We start from the raw sequence: 23,107 nt of genomic DNA, 5'->3' as shown, positions 1-23,107 counted from the left end.
TGTCCCGAGCGCGTCATACGGTAGTCACAAGGCCTGCACTCTGCGTGGTCTGTCCGTGCACATTCCCCCGCCCCCCCCCCCCCCCCCCCCGGCACCCCCCCCCCCCGGGCCCCCCCACCCCCCCCTCTTTTTCGTGGCTCGCCCCCCCCCCCCCCCCCCCCCCCCGGGAAAGCAGCCAGGCCACGGGCTCATTCAGTCTCCTCTTTATTGTGGATGTCACGGCCATCGTCCCAGCCACTGGGGGGAGCACACAACTTTAACCCCTGTGTGCTGAGGGGAAGGGTGGGGGCTTTCGGGGCTATAAAACTAGCTATGTACATAGAGCCTTCTAGGGAGAAAGCCACCCCAAGCACGTGCGTGTCCAGGCACGGAGGGAGTGGGGGTCTGGAGCTCAGGCGGGACCGTGTGGGGGTGGGGCGGGCAGGTGGCCGTGTGCATGTGAGGACATGCCGGCGAAGGGCTTGGGAGGCGCCTGAGGGGCTCTGAGCAGCTTGGCTGGGCAGCTGATCTCCGGGTCCTCCCAGGTTCCTTCACATTAAGGGTGAGCCCTGGGTGAGAACTGCCCCCTCCTAACCTTGACCTTCCAGCTTAGGGTGGAGGGAGAGGCTGCAGGACCAGGTCCCCAACCAGGGGCCCGAGGGTGCAACCCCCTTCTCTATGCAGGGACACCCAGCCCCTTGCTAATGCTGACCCGGGGCCAGGGCCGGGGTGCCTGCACGGGCTGGGGGATAAGGCAAGCAGGGTGTCCACTTGGAAGGCCAGGGCTGTGGAGGGCAGTGAGGGGGACCCTGGACCCCTGGCAGAAAAGTGGCAGCTCTGGTCTCAGAAGGAGGACTGCCATGGAAACATGGCTCTGGGGACTCCCCCCCATCAGGATAGAGACGTCCCCCCATCCTTAGGCATCGCCCACAGAGACCGAACAGCAGGGAGACCACCGAGGGGTCTCCGCGGAGACGGAGATTGGCACTTAGACCACAGACTGGTCACCGTGGTGATTTCCATGGAGACAGAAGCTGGTTGTCAGGGGAGAGCCACGCCCCACCTGGCGGGGACGAGGAGGGGCACCGTGGTGGCCAGTCCCGGAGACAGCAGTCTCTCCTCTCCGGTGCAGGGGAGTCCGGCGGCCCTTAGCTGACACGGTACGTGGACGTGTTCTTCGGCTCCGTGCTGGGCACACACCAGTCGCCAGCCTCGTGGATGGTCTGGTAGTGGCGCCAGGCTGACTTGTTGTAGACGGGCAGGCGCTCCACCGAGTCCGTGGACAGGGCCTGGAGAGCACCGGGGTCAGCCTGTCCCGCTTCCCCGTGCCTCCCCCACTTCTCGGCCAGGCACCCTTTTCCCAGGGTGGGTTGTGGTGGTGTCGGGCCACGGCCCCCACGTCCCACCCTGTGTCTGAGTCGGCCCAGCTAGGTGCCAGACACTGGCCGAGACAACGAACCCCGGCCCAGAAAGACCCATGAAAGGACCTGTCCCTTCTGTGCCTTGCTCCTGCCCATTCCAGAAGGCTACTCACTCAAAGGGTCAGGGAGGTAGAGGGAAGGTGGGCTGTGACCTTGAAGAAGCTCACCAATTCTGGGCCTCAGTCTGGCCCTGAGCTGAATGACAAGTTCTCTGTGGTACCCCCCTTCCTTCTATGTGTAAGAAGTCAAAGGTCCCCAGAACAGGGGTCTTAATCACGGACCAGGGACTTCCTTAAATTGCCTGCCGAGCTGGGAATGTGTGCAGGTTGCGGAACTGTAGCTTTGCTCTGATTCCCAGTCTGGAATGAGGAAAGGAGTGGAGGGGTGGAGACGAAACCTACCAGCAGGCTGACCGGCCCGCACACCCCGCAAGCTGGGCCCTGCGCCAGGACCCTCACCTTGAGATAGATGACAGCGTCGGTCCCAAAGCCCTCCATGGAGAAGAGCTGCAGGTCTCCCTGGAAGTACTTGGCATAGAGGCGGGAGATGGGGAGCCCGTACCCGAAGCCAGCCTACAAGGGGGCAGGAAGGGAGTGTGACCAGGAGGCTGGTGCTGGGCCTCCTGGAGCAAAGGGACCGATGCACTGAGTTGGGGTCGGGCCAGGAGCTTCCCAGAATCCCCCGGGGGTGAGGGCAGTCAGTCTGGTGGGGCCAGAAAGGCGGAGCAGTCCCAGCTGTGGGTGGTAGTCAGCGGGGCTGGCAGAAGAGCTCAGCCCTAGGAGCCGGCGGGTCTGGACAAGCGGGTGTGGACAGGTCACGGGGCTCCTGGGTCTCAAGTTCCCAAACCCAGCCCCCCTGCTCTGCTGGGCATGACAGAGAGGTGCTGATGAGCGAACTTCGTGGGGCGCAAGAGGGAGAGGGAGAATTGAGGAAAGGTGACAGAGAGACACCCGCAGCTCAGGTGGGAGGGCAGCGGCTGCAGGCTCGGGGGGGGGGGGGGGGTGGGGAGCAGGGGGGCCGGGACTGGAGAGGTGACTGACACCGCACACAGCCACACAAGGACGAAGACCATGGGAGGTGAGGTGAAAGATGGGGAGAGGGGCAGTTTGATGAGAAGAGGTGAAAAAGGCATCCTTTAGGAGGTGGGGGGCACAGGAGGGAGACCATCTCACCAGCGGGGTCCCTCCAGTGCCGGGCTGGGGAGTGGGCGCTGTGGAGTACATGTAGCTAAAGAGTCGCTCGATCTTCCTCAGGGGAACTCCCCCACCTCGGTCACTCATCTGGGGGAGACAGACATGGCTTCAGGGCTCATGCCCCCTGCCCCCTGACACCCCTGAGCTCTTGGTCGTCCCCATCCCCAGGGTCTTCTCTGAGCCCATCTCCTGGCAGGAGGGAGGTCCCCGCCCCACTGCTCTCTGGCCCCCAAATCAAGCGTCACATACTTTGATGGACAGATCTTCCTCACCCAAGGCCACCATGACCTTGATAGGTGGGAGGACAAGGCTGGACTCGTGGCTTTCCACGGTTGCACGCATGGCATTCTGTGGAGGGAAAGGCGGAAGAGATGAGTAAGAGCGGCCTAGCCCTAACCACCCCCAACGCCGCAGAGGACCATCACCCCCCACCTCCTTACCTTGAAGAGTTCAAAAAGCATGTGGTAGAGGTGGGAGGGGACATAGACCATGTGAATTGGCTGTTTGGAGTTGGATGCTGCTGGGGAAGTCAAGACCAAGGATCAGGAAATTGTCAAGAGGTCACCATTCAGCATTCATTGACTCAGCACCTAGCACCCAGCACTCAACCGCCCATTTATCCTCCAACCATCTGCCGGGCCATTCATCTGGCATTTATTCATCCAGCTATCCATTCATTCGGTGTCCATTCAACCATGTGTCCATACAGTATCCATCACTATACAAATGTCCATCCATCCACCCGTTCACCCGTCCATCCAACCACTATATCAACATCCACTAATTCCTCTATCTACCCATCCAGCATCCAACCATCCGACTGTCCCTCAACTGCGCATCTGTTCAGACATCCATCCTTCTTCCCATCTACCCATTCATTCATAGAGTCCAGATCCACCTTCCATTTATCCACTGTTTGTCTAGCCCCTTCACCATTCAAAAAGTATCTATCTGGCCTATATTCAGCCTACTAGCATTCGCCTGGACCCCAGAACCCCTGGAGAGCTTTTTAATCCAGTGGGGAGAGGGAAGGGGTGCTGCGCATGATTCTGACACCAGCACTCTGCCTCTCAAGAATCGCTCTAGCCTGGAGAGCTTGGTGTGAGGGACTGCCTGTCTTCTCCTGGTGCCTGGCACACAGCTTTGTCTGCAGTGGGAGCTCGATAAATGTGCAATGGATTCGTGAATGAAGGAATCTCAGGCCCTGTACTGGGCAGTGGGGCATAAAGATGAACAAAATTCGGCCCTACCCTCTTGGTAATTCAAGTCTAGACAAAGGCACAACTGACTTTTACATTGAGGGCTGCACCCAGAGCTACGTGCCAGGCCCTGCGCTTGACCCTAGGGATACTGAAGTAACGTGGCCTGTCTCTGTCCTTCATCTCTGCCTCCAAGAAATTAATTAACTAATTAATTATTTATTTATTAAAGATTTTATTTATTTGACACAGAGAGAGAGAGAGCACAAGCAGGGGGACAGGGAGAAGCAGATGCCCCACTGAGCAGGGAGCCTGATGCGGGGCTCGATCCCAGGACCCTGGGACCATGACCCAAGCCGAAGACAGGCACCCAACCAACTGAGCCACCCGGGTGCCCCATACCTCTAAGTCATTCAGTCATTACAGAGGTATGCCCCAGGAAGCTGGGTGCTTAACCATTTTTTCTGGGAAGTCCAGGAAGGCTTTTCGGAGGACTTGGACTTGAACTGGGCCTTTCAGATGTGGGCAGCGTGACTTCCGGGCATGAAAGGCGTCAGGTTTCTGGCGCACAGGCAGGGGGTGGCTGAGGAGCAGGTGGGGGAGGGGAAAGGTAGAGAAACTTCCAGATCCCTGATCCTCCTTTCCCCTATGCCCCTGGTTCATCAGCAGGTCCTGACCTCTCTACCTCCAAGATATTTATCAAATCTACCCCCTCTTTCCATCTCTGCTGCCTTCCCCTCCCCTGGATTCCTGCAGTGACCTCCTAACTGGCCTTCCTGAGGTCTCACCTGCCCCCTCCAACCTCTAAATATCTTTAGAATGAACGTCAGAACCTGGCATCACTGTTGCTTCGAACCCTTCAGGGGGCTCCCCTGCTGCACACAACATCCCAGCTCCTGTCTGTGGTCCACGGGCCCTGCATGCCTTGGCCTCTGTCTCCACCCCCTCCCTGCCCATCTCCCAGCCCCCTCACTGGTCCTGCTGGTGCCTGACCACCCGCCCCACCCAAAGTAGGACCCCCACAGCCATCCTCTTGTGTCCATTCTTCCCCTCCTCTTGTCACAGATACCCCTCCCCCAAAGTTCTAACAGGCTGCTGGCTGCCCAGCTATATAGACTGAATTCCCGGCCTCCCTGGCAGCTAGGCCTGGCAGGTGACTTAGGGGAGTGACTGTCCAACCCCTGGGTCCTGCCTTCTCCATCCTCTTCCCCTTCTCCAGCTGGAACTGAGACATGAGGGTGGGGAGCCGGCTTTGCTGTTCCACCCCAGGGGCTAGAAAGAGGGAAACCTCTCTTTTAAATAAGCCAGTGTTATCTGGATTCTGAAAAGGCAGCCAAGCTGATACCCTAGTAAATACACTGCTCCTCCCCATCACTGCCACGTGACCTCATCTTGTTTCCTCCCTGTCACTTGTCACCATCTGAAATTAGCTTGTTGGGGCGCCTGGGTGGCTGTCGTTAAGCATCTGCCTTCGGCTCAGGTCATGATCCCAGGGTCCTGGGATCGAGCCCCGCCATCGGGCCCCCTGCTCCGCAGGAAGCCTGCTTCTCCCTCTCCCACTCCCCCTGCTTGTGTTCCATCTCTTGCTGTCTCTGTCAAATAAATAAATATTTTTAAAAAAATGAAATTAGCTTATTGATTATTTGCTCACTGGCTACCGGCCCCCTTCCCCAGCCTCCCCAGCATGAAGAATATAACCTCCATGAGAACAGGGACCTTCCTTGGCATGTTCACTGCTTAATAAATACTTAGCAAATAAATTAGTAATAATACTGCTAATAATAAGTCAATAATAGCTCTGTTTCTGTCCCATCCATTTCTTTTCCTTTTTCTTTTTTTTCCGGTTCCTTTCCTGACTCCCGATCTCACCTTCCTCTCCAGAGCCCTTAGACAGACAGACACGCGCACGCGCGCGCGCGCGCGCGCACACACACACACACACACACACACACACACACTTGCTCACTCACTATTGATCTCCTGGATCTCCAAGTCAGGCGAGGCCATGTAATACTTGTCACACAGGAGCTTGGCCATATCGTAGGCATCTGAGAGAAGAGAGGGGCAGCTCAGGGAATGGGGCGGCCCACCCAGCAGGCACTCCTCTTGCTTGGCACCAGCACGGGGCATCGCCAACATTAAACCCAAGGAGACGAGGCCCCCACCCACGGGGGGGGGCGGGGCACGACACATCCTCAGGCCAGGCAGCTGGGAGGGGGTCTCTGGGGCTCCTCCGTGCTGGGGACGGCTTACCCTTCACCACGTCGGAGACGTTGCAATTGGGGTCGATGCTGCCGATGTGTTTGGGGTGGGCTGGGTTGGTGCTGCCGTCAAAAATCAGGGCTGCGAGCGAGAAGGCAGGGAGCTGTTGGCGGGGCCCCCCTCCTGCTCCCAGGACTCTCCAACTCCACCCCTACATCCAACACCCCTCCTCCCATTCCCTGGGCCCCTCCGTCCCCGGCTCGGGCCATGTCTGGACTGTCTGCAGACCGGAAGTACTCCTCTCGGCGGGCCTAGTCCACCACACAGCCCACATGCCATTTCTTCTTCCTTTCGCTACAGCATTTAGAAATCATTCTACTGTCCTGCATCTGAACTTATCTGAGCATGAGGAACTCATTTAATTTTCAATTGGTTATAATTTCTCAACAATCACAGTGAATACTCCGGGACTAAGGAACTCGAAACGACAAGCAATTTCTGAATATAACAGAGCTGTGACGGATACCACGTTGAACGCTTTTGCAAGAGGCGACGCCATTGTGCCTCCTGTCAGCGTTCACACGGCGCTTGCAGCTGCTGCCTTCCGCCCCCACCGTGGAGCCAGGGAGGCGCTCCCGGTCCTCAGCCCCCCAGCCCCGCTCACTGTGCTGGTTGATGAGCATGCGGATGGAGATGCGGCTGAGGTAGAAGCGGTCCAGAAAGTACTGGATGTTCTGGTTGGAGACCGGGTCGTCGCCGTAGGTGTCCTTGTACTCAAGCACGCCCTGGGCCATGGTGGGCACCACGTCGTTGTGGCGGTTCCGGATGGTGACCAGGGCATCAGTGAACCTGCAGGGCACGGCGGCTGTTGGCCCTCACTCGGTCCCAACCCTGGGGCACCCTCAGACTCTCCCCCGCTTCTGACCTCCTCTCCACACGTCTTCACTCACAGGACCCTTCCCAGCCTGACAGACCCACAGTGCCCTCCCCACCGCTTCCCAAGCCCACCCTGCATCTTCCACCGCCTGCCCGACAGCCGGGGGCACTCCTCAGGGGCAGGAGCTTGGATCCCCCCAATCAGACTCAGGGACACGGAGGCCAGGGGCCAATTCCCCCTCAGACTAGATATCCTTGAGGACAGGGATCATTTCTTCCATCCTCCTGGCCATTTCTGCCTCGGGGCTGTGACCCAGTGCCCTTCACCTGCACCTGCCCTCCTGCCCCCCACTGGGGCCCTCACTCACTGGCTTAGGGTACGATGGTCCTCGGGGTCCTTGTCCAGGAACTCCATGATGTCCAGGAGACTCTGGACGTACCTGTGTGCAGTGGAGGGGGGGACATCACCTCAGCTCCAGGCCAGGCCTGGCCCCCTTCCCAACGGACTCAGCTGCCCCCGCACCTGCCCCGCCCCTACCGTGGGCAGTGGCACACAGAGCTGCCCCCACACCGGCCTCACCCCTACCCACACAGAGCTGCCCTGCTTGACAGGCTACACCACACTTCTTCTCAATTCCTTTCATCTGTATGCGAGTCTCCCTGACAACACAGTAAGTTATGCAAGAACATCTCTCATTCGCTGGTCCCCCTCATAGCACCCTGGCTGTGGAATCTAAGAATAGCAGTCTTTGGAGGGCACTGGGGATCGTGCCATCCCTGGGGTCTTCACCAAGAGAGAAGGCTGGGGCCAGTCGCTTAACCTCCCCGAGCGCCTTCACGGAAACCGGTCCTAATGTCTGTGCTGCCACCAGGGTTAGTGCTGCCACCCACGGGGCGCGGCTGGCAGGGTGACTGGCCCAGGGCACGTCACAGAGCAGGGGCTCAGCGGGGATTATAGCCGAACACTCTGCACCCCTGCCCAGGGGCCGTGCGCTCTGCCCAGGGAAGTGGATTTTAAATGGTGGGTGGGCAGGACACAGGAGCGGGGCAGGCAGGCCAGCTGTGACCGCGCGTGGGGCCGGAGCCCGTGGAGAGCCAGGACAGCTCACTCCACCCCGAAGGCCCAGCAGGAGTGCGTGGCCCCCTGCTGCCCCCCATCTGCAGGCCCGGTTGGGAGGCCGATTTCCCCAGGGCCTCGGAGAGCTGGGGAGCCAGGGGAGTGCTGGGAAGCCCCGAACTCGGGGCCGCAGGGGGCCAGCCTGTGCGAGGGAGTCAGGCTCACCTATGGCAGCAGAGCGTGCCCACCTGGAGCCACTGTCCTCCTGCCCTGCAAGCCACGACCCCCGCTGCTTCCTGCTACCATGTCCAGCCCACGGGTTGTTCTCCTGGGGAAGGCCACAGAGCCGAGCCTCTCTCTGGTAGAAACACTCCTAGCGAGCAGGAAGGAGGGGCTGCCAAGAGCCCTGGGACAGAGGGCTCTGCGGCCTAATGGTCTTGCTAGAAAAGGCGCCTCCACGGGAGATGCATTCCTATGGACACAGTGCTTTGACCTTGACAGGTAAGACGGGCAGGCATTAGCCCCATTTCACAGGCTCCTCAACTGAGGCCCGAAGCAGTCATCAGGCCGGGAGGCAGGGTGGTGAAGACTCAGTCCTCCGCACTCTTGCCACCCGGCAGCGCCGGGTCTGCTCAGAATGCCCACCTCCGCGTCCCTGACGGCTCTCTGCCCAGAATACCCTTCCCCCTTCACCTCCCCCCCACTGCTCTTCCCTCTCTCGCTTCAGAGACTAGAGGAGAGGGTGGGGGCGCTGGCTCTGCTGAGTCCCCCATCCTGGCTTTTCCACTCAGGGCTGTGCGGCCTGGGTAAGTCGTGGAGCCTCCCTGGGCCTGAGTTTCCTCATCAGGAAAGTGGAGGGTTTCCTACCGCTATTACTGCCTTTCAGTGAGGGTCAAAGGTCATACTTAGCTCCGTGCCCAGCACGCAGTGAGCACTCTCCAGATGTGCGCCCTTGCTCCGAACATGGTTTACACAGCAGCCACAGCGGAGTGCATCCTCTGAGCCCCACGCGGCACCTGCTGGTCGTACTGGGCGTAGGCTCTGAGCCCCGTTTTAATCATGCTCTGGACAGCCGCCATGCTAGGGCTGGCAGGAATGGGGACTTTCCAGCCCTGGTGCTCCCCGCCTGTCCTCCCCACCCAGCAGAAGAGACCAGCCTCCCCCGTCCCCCCCATGCCTGCAGCCCCAGCAGACAATCAGAGAGGCACTCCAAAGGCCGGGCCTCAAGCTCCCTGGAGAGTAGTAACAGGCGGGCTGACTCTGCTACAGAGTGACGGAGTGACGGGGGCCAGAGCCTGCCTGCTGCCGAGTCTACCTGGGGTCTCCTGTCCCCCAGCAGCCTTGAGGAGCATGCGGTACTTCCCCTTGCTGTAGAAACCAGCCCAGGGAAAGCAGGTGATACGGCCCAGGCCCCACGGTCAGGGGCCGCGCTGGGATTCGAACCCATGTCTGTCTGACTCCCAGTCCACACCATGTGGCCAACTGCTCACCATCCACACTGGTCCCAGCAGTGACATGATGGCTGCCGCCAGCCTCAGACAGGGCTCGGCTCTGTGCTTGCCTGCCCCCCTACTTTCGCCTCCGTGATACCCTGTGAGGTGGGTGCTCCCGCTCCCCCATTCTACAGATGAGGCGGTCACCATGCAGAGCTGGGCTTCTCTCTCGCAGGCTATGTGCCCCCAAATCCTTGCCCCCCTCCCCCATGCCCAGGATAAAGCTTCATGCTCATGACTCTGGGAGGGGATTTGGGGAGAAAACCTGCAAGTGTGCAAGGCTGGGGTAGGTAGAGAAAGGAAGGGGAGGAAACCAGCTGGAGAGTGGGGCCCAGAACCCCTTCCTAAGATGGGGTGGGGGGGCAGGCAGGGAGGGAGGGGGTGGGAGCTAGGAGGCCCTGCCCGCTGGGCCAGGAGGTGAAGGGGCAGGGACAGTGTCCCAGCGCAGGTGTAGGCCCAGCGCCCTAGCTACTGGCCCCATCCCTCCGAGGCTGCCTGCCGCACCCTAGAAAACAGAAGTGGGGCCTGGTCACATGGCCAGTGAAGTAAAGGGTGCCAGGACGGACGGACAATGGGCAGTCCCCCCCCAGCACGGGCATGCAGAGGGCCGCCAGCCTGAGGCCCCCTGCCCGCCTCCCTCGCAGGGCCACTCCTGCCGGGGAGTGGGTCCGCGTGGGCTCTCGGGAGGGAGAGGACAAGATGGGAAGGACCTTCCCAGAGGACCCTGGGCCTGGCTGAAGCCCACCGAGGCCTGGTAACCCAGATGTCACCCTCAGGCAAGATCTGGTCCTACAGGGAGAGACACTGAGAAAGGAGTGACCCTGGCTCCTGGGCTGCCCCCGCACTGACCGCCAGAGAAAGGACTGGGCTCGGACCTAGGAGGCCCGAAACAGCGGTGCACTGGCCGATGTGGCATTGACTCCCCCCCTCCCAGCAGGCCGTGGGGGCCCAATATAGCTGCCCTAGGGAAGGCCTGGGCCTGCCGACCTCAGCAGCAAATCAGACACCCAGGACTCCTGCCTTCTGGGGCTTTCTAGCTTGCCCAGAGCCCTGGATTCGGGAGGCAGGGGGTGGAATGTGGAGGGAGGTGGAGGGGGCGTGTGCATGGCAGCGTGTGTGTGTGTGTGTGTGTGTGTGTGCACGTGTGTGTGCGTGTGCACCAGGCACTAGTGTCCACAGCCACTGCGGATGAGGAGTGTGAACAAGGCAGTGGCCGTTTGAGGAGGGGGAGCTGGCAGACCTGTCCCGCATCTGGAAGCTGCTCTCTGGAGGGGAGCCGAGTGCAGGCCCTGAGCACTGCCTGCTCAGACTCGGGCCCTGTGGCCGGCTGGGCCCTACAGAGGCCACTGAGCTGCTCCTGTCCCCAGCTCGAAAATGGGGTTCAAGGCAGTACCACTCTGACATCCTCAGTCTCAAGCCCAGTTACGGAAGGAGAGGGCGAGGGGTTCGGGGAGGATGGGACTCGAGCCCCGGCTCCATGCCTGGTCCGGCGTGGGCTACGGGAGCCACTGCCACGGTGCTGGTTCTTCTCAAGGGCTGTGGTTCCCGCGGGGTGGGTGGGGGTGCGGGTCCCTTGCAGGCGGGGGAGGTTCGACAGAAGGTGCTGGCCCCACTGCCCCCTGCCCCTTTCCCTACAACCTCTGCAAGACCCTTAGTGACAGGAGTGACTCACTGTCATGATTCTACTCTGCAACTCTCACTCAACCCCCCCCCCCCCGACTTTCTGGAAGCACCCTCCTACCAGCTCCACGCCCTCCTCCGGCTGGCTTTCTCTCCGGCTCCGTGCTCCAGCATCTCTAGCCAAGTGCGTTCCGGTAAGGTGGGCCCTACTGTAGTCTCGAGGACTTGCTCAGGGAGTTTGGCCATCTCTGATCCAGGTCACTGCCCCAGAACAGAGCACTCTGCCTGCCCCCTCATGAATGTAGCCACCGGGTCACACAGCCTAGGCTGGAGTCCTAGCTCTCCCACCTGCTGCCTGAGTGATCTCACACACGAGCCCTAACCTCTCTGAACCTCAGTCTGCTCATGTATGAAATGGGAGTAATGACAAGGCCTACGGCAGAGGGCTGTCAGGAAGGCTAAGTGAGTGAAGATGTGGACATGCCTAGAATAGTTCCTAACGCATGGCAGGCCCTCCAGGTCTGTTTGCTTTCATCATCACCATCACTATGAGGACCACACTGTCTAAGAGAACCCTGGCCAAACTCATATCTGTGGCCTGGAGGTGCAGCTCAGGGACACGGCTTGTGTTGACAGAGTTCCGCACACTTTGGCACCGAACGGTGGTGTTTGTCCTTAGAAACAGAACGAATCCCCATTTTACAGGTGAGGAAGCCGAGGCTCAGGGAGCCTGGAGGGTTTGCTAAGGAAGTGTCCAGCAAGCAGCGAAGCCAAGCCTCAGAGTCAAGCATGCTAACACAGACACCAAAGGCCAAGGCTTTCTACTGTCTTCCAAAACAGGCTCCCTCTGCACCAGGTCTGTCTGGTTGAGACAATTTACCAGGTTTATTTAAAACCAGGAATGCTCAACATGTCCACAGTGACTCTGGCCTAGAACCTCTCTGCGGCTGAGTAACAACTCCACTCGCCTTCACCACGTCATATCACCACCACTGCGAACAGCATTCGTACCGGACTTTTCCATTTTCCAAAGGGGAGCGTTTGCTCCTTACTCGTCAGACTCTGAGGGTAGAGGCCCTCTTGCCAGGCTCCGTGGTACGCTGTCCCCCTCCGCTCGTGCAAACCCTGCCCACCTCCACCACCTCTACATCCAGTGGGTTCTCCTGGAGGGAGTCTGCACTCTCTCACAGGCGGCCACCTCGTCCCCATCAGAAAATCCCTCCTCCCCTCAGACTTCAGTCTCTCTTGCTGCAGCCGATGATGCCCATTCCCTAGGAACAACCTCAGCAGGCTCCAGTCAGTGCGTCAGGACATTCCAGAAATCCCATGACCTGTTCTCCTCTAAGCTGAACCAACCACTGGGAAGTGCTCTCTCTTGTCTAACTTCGCTCTGTCCTGCTATTGCTGGACATGACTTCCAAGCTTGGAGGGAAGAAAGACCAGGCCAAGCCCACACATGCGTAATTGATTTTCAGAAACGGCCTCCGCTGGGGCCTGGGGGCCTCACGGGCAGTTCAGCAGCTCCCTGCTCCCCCACACTCCGACACACATCCCCCGGGCCTCCTAGGAACACAGCGTCCAGGGAGGGGCCTGCGAGGGCCTGTCCTGGCGTCAGGGGCCTGCTGGAGAGGTAGCTGGGCCAGCCAGCCGGACAGAACTGGAGGAGAAGCAGGCAAACAGATGGCACCTTCTGCCTCCTCCCCGCCACTTCCCCACCACCCCGCGGTGGGAAATGCTGGTTGGCTCAGAGGTCTTGGACCTCCAAGGGCCAGGGCCCAGCGAGGGGTGACCTGGTTGGGCTGCAGGAATGCCAGACCCTGCCCTCTCCCCCTGGCCCCCTTCGCAGCTTGCACCAAGAGCACTGTAGGTGCAGCGTGAGGTCACGGAGGCCCTGGCTGGGCCCTTGCCTGCCTCCACGCCCTGGCACAAGCAGTCCCAAGGCCTGGAATGCCCTTCCCTCCTTTCTAGGTCTAAGCTCACTCCCGGCCCCCTGGAAGGCCCAGTGACATGTCACCTCCTCTATGTGTCCATCTCAACTTCCCCACAACTCTCTGCTTCAACTGACATCCAGCGTGTGCCTACTGGGAGCCTGGCCTTGTGCACAAAACACTTTCCTTACCGTATCTCATTACATCAGAGTAAGGCCTGCCTATGCAGATATCCACGCATAGAAACGATGCTAGAAGGGCACCACTAAGACCTTCTGAAACCCTACCAGTGTTCGGTTATGGCGTGGAGGGTAGTGGATGGCATTCTCTTCTATCTATTTTTCTGTGTCTTCCAGATAATACTTCCAGGATGAGGAGGAAAAGAACCCCAATCCACGTTACTTTTTAAATAACATTTTGGTTCTTTAGTAACTCTTCGGCAGCTCGCTGCTCCCACCACGATCTACATAGCTCTCAGTTTACCCACTCTCCTGCTCCCGGCGAGCTCCCGGGCTCCCGGCATGGCGCTGGGCTCACAGCAGGTGTGGAGCCCTGCTCCTGAACCGAACAGCGAACCACAGCCACGCCACACCATAGCCAAACTGGCAAAGTCTTCCAGCACAGGTGCCACCAAAGACCAACCAGGATTAACCAGCTGCACGCCAGTCACACAGCAAACTCTTGTTTGTTCTTCATGTGACCAGCCATTGGTTCATGTCATCCAGTTACTTAACCTGGGACAGAGTTCTAGAGGGACCTTTCCTGAGGACTTCCCCCTGCTACTGCTGCAACTTTTGGTCTTTGCTCCTCCAAAGTTCTTGGGGGTCGGTACTGTGCCATCCCTGCGTCTGAGTGTTTTCCAACATCCAAAACAGTCCGACTTGTAGCTTGGATTAAAACATTTGAAAATTCATTTCTTCCTGTTTCTGTTTCCCTACAATGTTGCCCCCAGGTAAATATTACCCGGTAGGTGCTGGGTTTCCAGAACCAGAGCTGGTGGTGAATGCCAGTATTAGCATGGTTTGGGTTTTGGCTGTGAAAACAATTCCCCAGGTGGATCCTGGGTTTCTGGAGAAAGAAGAGTGGTAAGAATAGGGCTGGCCCACAGGCACGGAGGCTAGGAACTTTATCTCAGTCCCTGTTCTGGCCTAGCATTCCACTTGACCTTGGGCAACTCTCCAGCCTCTTGGAGCCCCTGTGCTTCCTCTCTGTCCCCACCTCCCTCAAGGCTACTGGGAGCACAGAGACTCTGGGAGCCCAGGGGCATCTGGCAGCGAGGGAGTGGGAGGTGCAGGGGCCTGGCTGGGGGTCTCACCAGCTCTGGACCAGCTGCACCGAGGGTGTGCTCAGCACTCGGTCTGGAAGCAGGTTGATCTCTTTCATGATGTTGGCCAGGCGCACGGGCAGCTCCTGCCTGAGGAAGGTGAATGAGGTTTTCTCACAGGCATTGCTGGACCCTGGAAGGAGGGAGAGAGACAGAGGTGAGCCCACAGAGCTGCAAACCCCTGGAGCCAGAGGTCATCTCAGGAGTCAGGTCGATTAAATCCTTCATTTCCTGAAGGTTCAGAGAAGTGACCAGGGGCACAGAGCAAAGCACCTCTCCTAATCCCCTGCAGGGCTCCCACCTCCATGCCACCCTGCCTAACCCTCTCCAAGCTTGCGTCCCCTCGCCCCCACCCTGCTTGCCTTCAACCATAGGGGACAGGGCCACTCCCAGGCCCACTTGGAGCTGCCTCTGGCCTCGGTTACCTAACTTCTTCACTTTCTGTCCCTCCTAGCAGACACTCGCTTTGAGGGGTGGAAGGGGTAGGGTGGGGTGGATCGGGTGGGCAGAGGAGCCTGGGAAAACCACCCCTTCCCGGGTCTGGGCCTGGCTGAGGGGCGCTATGCCTGGACCATGGCAGCTGCGGGGTCCCAGCGTCATTTCTGGCCCAGTCTGTCTTCACCCAGGCTGGTCTTGATGACAACTGTAGAGTTGACCCTGCGTTAATGCCCACGTGGGAGGCACAGAGGGCCCAAGGATGGGAGCCCAAATATCTTGGTCCTTGGTCTGGCTTCAAGATGAAGACGGAGTGGTAGACTGAGGCCATGGCCTAGAGTCAGAAGAGCCAGATGCTAGTCTAAGTTCTGCTTCCAAGTCTGCCACCTAGGGCATGTGACTACCCTTCTGAAGATCTGTTTTCCCCACTGCACTACAAGTGGACCAAACTTGACTGTGAGCCCCACCCAGTCCATTTCTATAACTGGGGTCCAGTCTGGACCAGACAGCTACTGGTGGCTGGGAATGGGCCCAGGGGACTTTCTTACATAGGACAGCTCAAAAAGGGCAGGGGGACAGGCAGACAAGTCCTGGGTAACAGGGGCCCTGTGTCCTAGATGCCACCTCCCCACCCCCTCCCATCAGTGACGCAGCTGTAACTTGAGCCAGGCACTGTCTCTTCAACTCCTGAGAGACCTGGGCACCCCCTCCTAATCCCTAGCTGGCACCATGGAAATACCGCGTAGACAGACAGGGCCCACACAATGCCTGTTTCAGTGGCCACAGCGGCACAGTCTTGCTTCTGCTCCCAACGCGCCCCCAGGGCGTTGCTGGTGGGTGATCCTGGCCCAGGAACCTAGGGGCAGCCAAGGCTGCAAGCCTCCTGACTCCACCTCATGGTGCTCCAAGCCTCAGCCTGGGAGGGGACAGGGAGCCAGGCCCAAACAGATTTGCTCTTCAAGTGTCCTTGCCTACTGGGCCGGCTGGGGGCCAGCTTCTTCAGTGGGTGGAGGTATACTGACCAGGGACCTCCCTCCTGTTGACATTTTTCTGAAAGAGCCCAGTCCCCACCTGACCCCTGGGTGCCCAGCCCAGCCCAGGTCTCTTTCCAGATGTTTGCACCTCCACCCTGTTACTCCCACCAGCATCCCCGCCCCATTTCCTCTCCATCTCCTACTCATTGAGTCACTAGGACAACCACCATTAATCCTTTCTGTCTGGATATACCCCACTCCCCTCCTGCCCTAACATCACCTCCTCGCTCTCCCTTACTCTGTAAGACCTCTCACAAAGCCCAGCGAAGTATTTAGACCCCTTCTTCTCAGTGCCCCCACTTCCCATTGACAGCCCAGTATACAGCTCTTCCCCAGGATACCTTAACCCACTCAGGACCAGTCCCTGCCCCTCCCTCCCCCGCCTTAACCCATTCCTGCCTGTACCCCAGCAACCCCTCCCTGTCACGCAGGGCCTCTCCTCTCCTCCGCGTTAATCCTTCGTGGCCAGGGCTCCCTCACTCACTGCCCCCCGCGCCCCGCGGGCCCCCACGGCCTGCCACCCCCCACCCCCCACTCCGTACCAAAGTCCAGAAACTGCTTTATGGACAGCGGGGACGGGGAGAACTTGCTGAAGTGTTCGATGTACTTGGGCGCCCCTGCCAGGGACGCATTCTTCAGCAGCGCGCGGACCCAGCGCATGGCGGCGGTGGCGGTGGCGGTGGCGGCGGCGGCCGCAGCTCGGGCTCGGGCTCCGGTCCCCCAGCGGGCAGCGCTGGCGCTCAGCTCGGCCCAACTCGGCCCAGCCCGGCCCAGCCCGGCCCAGCGACCGGGACGGGCCGCCTCCTCCCCGCCCCGGCCCTGGCAGTCCTCCAAGCCCCGGCCAATCGGCTCGTCGCGGCGCCCCAACGTCGCCAATGGCCGCTCACAAACAACGCCGGCAGAGCCAATCGCCTCTCGCCCCGGCACGTGGCTCCCCCCCCCGGGCCCACCCCCTTAACCCCGTCCTGGCCCGGGGCGGCCTGTTGTTTTCGGGAGGCCGCGCCGTGAGCCCGCCTCCCGAGCGTTCGCTCCGCCCTTTCCTCCTCCGGGGCCAAGCCCGGCTTAACCCCTGCCTCCCCAGAGGTCCGTCATTCCTCCTCCCTTTTCATTTCTTTCTCTCCCGCGCCCTCCCAAATCTCCTTCGCTCGCCTTCCCTGAAACTGTCCGGGTAGCTCTCAACGAATCCGTTCCCTCTCAAAGGGACCTGTTTCACCCGGCCTGATCCCCACTTGCGCTCCCTGAGGGGGACGATCTGGTGGGTTCCCAGTCCGGATGACAGTGACTCGGACTGGGAAAGTTTGCAAACTTCGGGATCAGGATGCAAGCCCATGTTAACCCCTCATACAGACGTGCCCCCCACCCACTTCCACAAAGATCCAAGCGGCTCAGGAAAAGACCGCACCCAGAGTCAAAACCCTAACTAACGACTGGCGGCGGCGGAGGCAGCCCTTAACATCAGCGCTATGCGCGCAGTTCTCAAAACACTTTAATTATTCTCTACTCATTTGACCTGAGAAAGCGACCCTCTTCGTACCGGGCTGCCTTAGAGAAAGGTCCTGCCAGGTGATCTGCGCTGGGGGCCGGGGAGCCCGCCCCGGGGAGCCCGCCCCTCTCCAGCCGCCCTGCGCTCTCATAGGAACAGAGGGCGCGCTCTTGTGGTGGAATGCGGTACGTCCTGACCCCCCCCCACCCCTCCCCCTCCCCCCAGTCTTGTCCCTTTGATGTTTTCGCTCTTTCACTGTTCAGATCCTGGGCCCTACTGACCGAGTGCTCAATATGTGCTGAATTGTGCTGGGAACAGGAAACACAGAAAGGATATGAACGTAGTCTTTTCATTTCTTAGTTTGGGAGGTAGCTGCCCAAGTAAATAAGTAGTTACTGTGTAACAGAATGTGATTACAGTCAACACGGAGCTATGCTCAAGGCTTCGCAATGGAAGGGACTCTTAGCTGGATGAATAATAACCTATGTGCCAGGCACTGTTTGCATGCATTATCTCCTTTAATTCTCCAGACGGCTCTCTGGTGCTATTATTATCCCCATTATATAGATGAGGAAACAGGCTCAGGGATCATTCTCAAAAGCAAATCTGAACTTGTTACTTCCCTTGCTCACAGATTTTCAGTGGCTCGCTGCTTCTTACTGGCACCCTTCCAGCTCTTGCACAATCTGCTTTGGCTTAACTCTCCAGCCTCCTCTCTCCACATTCCCCAGCTCAACTCCCAGCGGTACTTATCTACTGCCTTGAACCAGCCTCCAGTCTCCAAGCCATTACAAATGCTGTCTCTTCTGTCAGGATCATTCTTTCTTCTCACCACCTATCCATTCTTCAAGTCTCTGACCCTATCAGGCCGGGTTGTGGGCTCCCTCTAAGGGCTCCTTAGACCTCCCCAATCTTAGCACCACTTGGCTCCTATCACACTGAGTGGAAATCATCTGCCGACTCATCTGGCTCCTCCACTAAACTTGAAGCTCCAGGAAGGCAGGGCTGTCTGTGTCTGTATAATTCACTGCTCTATCTCCAGGACCAGGCACAGCACCTGGCCCATAGAAGGGAAAAGAGTGTGAAAAAAGAATTGGGACCACCAGGGAGACATGGCAGAGAGTCATCAGGGAGGACCACCAAACATCCTTCCAGCTAGCAATTAAATCATTGATGATGTTGGTGAGTGCAGTCTTCAAGTTGCCCAGAAGAGCATACAGGATACTTATGTAAAACGCCCGGCCCTATGCCTGGCACATAGTAAATAATCAATCAATAGCAGCTATTACTATTGTCAAAATTTAAGTAAGAGGTCAGGTGGCTCAGTCAGTTGAGCATCAGACTCTCAGGGTCGTGAGATCGAGCCCCATGCCGGGCTCAGTGGGCAATCTGCTTGAAGATTCTCTCCCTCTCCCTCTGCCCCCTCCCTGCTCGCTCTCTCTCTCTCTCTCTCTCTCAATTAATTAAATAAGTCTTTAAAAAATTTTAAGTAATGAGGAAAAGACTGTAAACTCTGAGGCTAGGTGTAGTAGAGATTTCCCGTGATCCTCTCCATACTGCTGGACTTCTATATTGTGGCCTCTGTGCTTGGATCAAAATTCCTTCTGCAGAGATTGCTGCAGGGTGATAATGGGAGTGGCATGGTGTGGTCAAGCTAAGTTAGAGATGCTGAGGTTAAACTCCTCCCCACCCCACCATGCCCAGATTTCCCACTACATGTACAAGGCAGGTTGGTGGTGGGAGGGGGACTCTCAGGGACTCAGACTGACAGACATTTTATCTCAAGGCAGGCTTCTACAGCAGCTGAATCAGGAAAGCAGAACTGTGGGGACTCTCACCCAACATTTAATGGTCTCAGCCCAGAATTGAGCCACGTCCCTCCTGCTCACAACTGATTGGCCAGAATTAGTCACATGACCTCATACAACCAGGAGGGCCCAGGAAGTGCAATCCAGCCTTGTGTCCAGAGGGGGAGAATCACCTTATGGGTCCTTTTAGTGACTCAAAAGTGAAGACCCTCTTTGGGAACGGTCTGGAGGTGCTACAGTTCCAAGGCGCTCCAGAAGCTTGACATTATTGAGGACCTTTTTATATAAAGTGGGGATTGCTGCATCTCTGCCATTATATTTCTTTCTTTTTTTTTTAATAAAATCTTTCAAGATTTTTTAAAATTTATTTATTTGACAGAGAGCAGGAGAGAGCAGGAGCAAGGGAAGGAGCAGAGGGAGAGGGAGAAGCAGACTCCCCACTCAGCAGAGAGCCCCTTGCGAGACTGGATCCCAGGACCCCGTGATCGTAACCTGAGCCAAAGGCAGCCGCTTAACCGATTGAGCCACCAAGACGCCCCTGCCATTATGTTTCTTTCATAAAAGTATAGCACCAGTCCTGAAAATGATGACTTATACTGCAGGCTGTGTGTGCATATGTGTGTGTATGTGAGAGAGAGAGACTGTGTTCTCATCCAAGCATAAACAGTCTGTCACTCACACACACACACACACACCAAGACTGGGGGCTGAGCCTGTGGAGCTGGCCAGAGGGATGTGTAGATCCCTAGATCCTACCTTTTTCTTAAGCAGGAGGTGTCTGCAAAGGACAGGACTGAGTTGGCCTGAGCTCTGCTCAACCTGAGCTGGGCTTTGCCAACCCACATGTGGTATTACTCCTGACTGAGTGAATAACCCAGGTTTTGGAAAAGGACCTGGGGGTTCTGATTACTGGTTCTGAGAGCTCCGGGTAGGGGCTGGGGTTTTCCTGGAGGAACTGGACCTTCCACTGTTAATAATCCACCCTGGAAAGGGCAGGCCCAGCACAGAAAGTGAGGGGCGGGGAGGTGTGGGCTCTGGTAGGGGTAGCAGAGGGCAGACGCTGCCAGGGAGGCAGGTTGGGGGACACCGAGGCAGACATCAGGAGGGGCTCCTGGGAGAACAGCCTGGGTCTGTGGGCTCTCAGAGCAGCTGAATCAAGGATCTGCCACTAGGCTTCTCTGAGTAGTAATTTTCAGCCTTCAGTGAAGTCTTCCAAAGGTCATAGCTTTGAGGACAACTAACAGAAGGATCTATGCCACAATTTAGGACAAAGAAGTCATGGGGAATGCAGCCCTGCTCCATCCTCCCAGGCCTGTGTGGAACGGCGACCTTGGGAAGCAGAGGGCTTGATCCAATGCTGTGGGCTATGGGGGCTCAGGACTGAAGCACCCTTGGAGGAATGGCCACAAGACTAGGACTCCAGGTACTTGTGCCCAGACATTGGGGGATACCAGGACCTTTCAATCTTTCCAGTCTCGGGTCACTGGTTCACCCCCTGATCTACTCATCGTGGTGTCTAGGGGTGGGCGTGGGGGTGGATTTGAGGCAGAAAAGCAGGCTCTTATCTGAATCCAGCCACTGGATGAGGGCTCTTGGCTCTCCACCCTTGCACCCAGCCTCCCTCCACTACTATCCAGGACTACCTGCTTCTACAGCCAAGTAGCTTTCTGCCTCTTCTGGACCCCACACACCGCCACCTCTACCTCCCTCCTCCCTCCCCAGGGCCAGCACACTGTCCACCAAGAAGCCATTTTAGATTCTATCCAGTCTACTCAGGTCTCTTCCCAGACTTTACGTTCTGGATGACCTTAGATCAGGACATCCCTGAGAGCAGGGACTGGTATGTCCTGCATACATTTTCACCCTCCCAACCTCTATGACCCCTGCCCCTGGCTTTGTCCACCTAGGGGTCAGCTAGATGACATCACTATCCAACAGACTGAACTGGGGTTGGGATGGGGGTGGGGGGTGGGGTGGTGAATGGAGGCCGATGCAGAGCATACAAACTGGGAGCTGTTTATTGGTTGCTGTGAGAAGCCTATACAAAGAAGGCACAAGGAGGGGGAGGGAGCTCCCCTGCTACAGTACCGTGGAAGTGGGTAGGGACTGGAAAAGGGGACTGCCAAAAGGCAGGGGTCAGGAGAGGTTTCCTGGAACCAGCCTCGACTTCTAGAATGGGCCTCAGGACTTAGCCCGTGGGGTGAGGAGGCAGAGCTAAGTTGGCTCTGAAAGCCAAGGACTGCCAAGAACCCCACTTCTAGGCCCCCTTACCCATGGTCAGTGAGGGCGGAGGAGGTTCCAGCCGATGGGGCAGGGACAGGGCTCCCTCCCCGTTCTACATTCAAGTGTCGCTCCCTCCGTGATCTTGGGGGGTGTGGGGTCTCTCCGGGCCTTCAGAGCCCTGGATAGTAGTGGTCAGTGAGAAGTGGGATCTCCCCTCTCCTTCCAACAGCTCCTTGGCCCAGGACTGGTCCCCTCCTCTGCTGAGCATTCCTCCGTGCTCTGGGGGCATTCCCATCGCAGGCAGTCTGCCGGGCTGTCCAGTGGCTTGTCCGTCTTTGTTCCTTCAGACTGCGTTCCTTGTCGGAAGGGAATCTCCCCTGAGGAGAAAGGCTTCACAGAGATCTGTGAAGGAAAGGAATCCTGGGGACCTTCCTTCTAGTCCACTCTGCTCTTGGGTCTGCGCATGCCAGGTCCTGCAAATGCCACCACCGTGGGCAACCTGAGGCGGGTGCCAGGAGCCGCGGCTGGGGGGGCCTGGGGCGCTGTTCCCTGTAGTAGTGGTTGTAGTCTCAACAGCAGGGTCAATCCAGTGACTATGGCTCAAGATGGGTCCAGTGTGAAGGGCGGGGGTGGGGTATTACCGCGGTGGGGGCCTTTGGCTTGGCTTTGGCATGGGGAGGGCCGGTGCCCGGCACAGTCCACAGGCGGTGGGCCCCCCACGTGTCCAGGCCCACGGCCCCGCGCTCCTGCGGGGAGAAGCCCGCGGCCGGACGCACGTGCCTGCGCTAGCAGGGCTGCGTGTGCCCGAACCTGCTGGCGCCAGCCAAAGGCAGTGGCCCCTGTGGCTTGTCAGGGGCATAACGTATGATAAATAGGAGGGGCACTGGGGGAGCAGGGGTGGGATCAGGGAGGATGTCAGTAGTATCGGTCCCGAGTCTGCCAGCTGGTCACCCAGTGCTTCTTGGTAGGCATGGTGCTCCCTGGAGGTGGGTAGCGCTCCTCCTCCCGGATCCGCACCGCGTGGTACTTGGGCATGATCTGGTAATAGCGGGTCGGCTTAAAGAAGTCACACTGGCGGGGGGGTGGGGGGGAGAAGAGGAAGGGCATCAGCATCCAGCCCTCGAGGCTGCGGGAAGATGTGCCTAGCTCCTTCCCCCCCCCACCCACCCAGAGGCTCTCAAAGCCAGGACCCCTGACCCAAACACATGCCATCTCCCTGCACTGTGACAGAGAGGGCGAGGTTGCCCACCCTCGGCCCCAGAGGAAGGAGGAACGGAGGAAGGCAGAGAGGAGAGGGGGAGGCAGCTGGAGACAGAGGGGCAGTCACCGAGGTTGCTGACAGGATGGCTAGGAAGCGTCGTGGTCTGCCCTGATCGCACTGTGGGGGTGGGGGGCCAGCGTGTCACCCCAGAGGGGCTCTGAGGAGGAAAGGTACTAGTTCCAGAAGGACTCTCCTTGTCCCCTCCTTCTCTGGAGGTGGAAATGGAGGCGCAGAATCACTCTAGGTATTTGCTGTGTGGCCTAGAGATGGGGCCTAGCCTTGGCCTGGGTCCTTTTCCGATCCCCAGAAAGCAAAGGGGGCATGGGGAGCATTTTATGGCTCCCTCTTGGGGCCCCAAATCTTCAGGGGAGGTGGTGAGAAGACATTTTGAGCTCTCCTAGGGCGTGGAGGGAGACCATGGGCTGCTTTTTGGGGTGATGCCAGGGGCAGAGTGAAGAGCAGCGAGGGCCCGTGAGGAAGAAGAGCAGATAGGACAGAGTCAGAGGCCCCGGCCAGCTGCAGGGCTCAGGGAAGAGGGCCCGGAGGCCGCGTTACCCGGGTGGGCCGGGGG

The 23,107-nt window shown here is 58.5% G+C and overlaps 2 protein-coding genes across 5 annotated transcripts in view; both read right to left on the bottom strand.

Annotated features, from left to right (window-relative positions):
- Positions 1–188: 188 nt before the first annotated feature.
- On the bottom strand, positions 189–16,537 carry PDK2 (pyruvate dehydrogenase kinase 2). Of its 4 annotated transcripts, none has more exons than XM_032429064.1 (11): positions 16,304–16,537; positions 14,284–14,425; positions 7,239–7,310; positions 6,659–6,843; positions 6,046–6,135; positions 5,763–5,840; positions 3,034–3,113; positions 2,843–2,941; positions 2,573–2,680; positions 1,859–1,972; positions 189–1,268 (listed from the first exon to the last, which is right to left on the bottom strand). In XM_032429064.1, exons 1-11 carry the CDS (start codon positions 16,419–16,421, stop codon positions 1,128–1,130), a joined length of 1,227 nt encoding a protein of 408 aa, XP_032284955.1. In that variant the 5' UTR covers positions 16,422–16,537; the 3' UTR covers positions 189–1,127. The 4 variants fall into 4 exon arrangements, with proteins under 4 accessions (XP_032284955.1, XP_032284956.1, XP_032284957.1 ...); XM_032429065.1 differs by having other exon boundaries at positions 3,034–3,110; XM_032429066.1 differs by lacking the exon at positions 16,304–16,537 and adding an exon at positions 16,000–16,087.
- Positions 16,538–21,064: 4,527 nt separating this feature from the next.
- ITGA3 (integrin subunit alpha 3) overlaps positions 21,065–23,107 on the bottom strand; it is a 29,182-nt gene continuing 27,139 nt past the window's right edge. The window contains exon 26 of the mRNA XM_032429227.1: positions 21,065–22,346. Coding sequence (XP_032285118.1) covers positions 22,191–22,346 — 156 coding nt within the window. The 3' untranslated portion in view covers positions 21,065–22,190. The remainder of the gene's footprint in view (positions 22,347–23,107) is intronic.

Source organism: Phoca vitulina, unplaced genomic scaffold, assembly GCF_004348235.1.
Source record: "Phoca vitulina isolate PV1807 unplaced genomic scaffold, GSC_HSeal_1.0 scaffold40, whole genome shotgun sequence".
Classification (NCBI taxonomy): Eukaryota; Metazoa; Chordata; class Mammalia; order Carnivora; family Phocidae; genus Phoca; species Phoca vitulina.
Note: the sequence above shows the minus strand (reverse complement) of the source record. Positions and strands in the feature narration are given on the sequence as shown.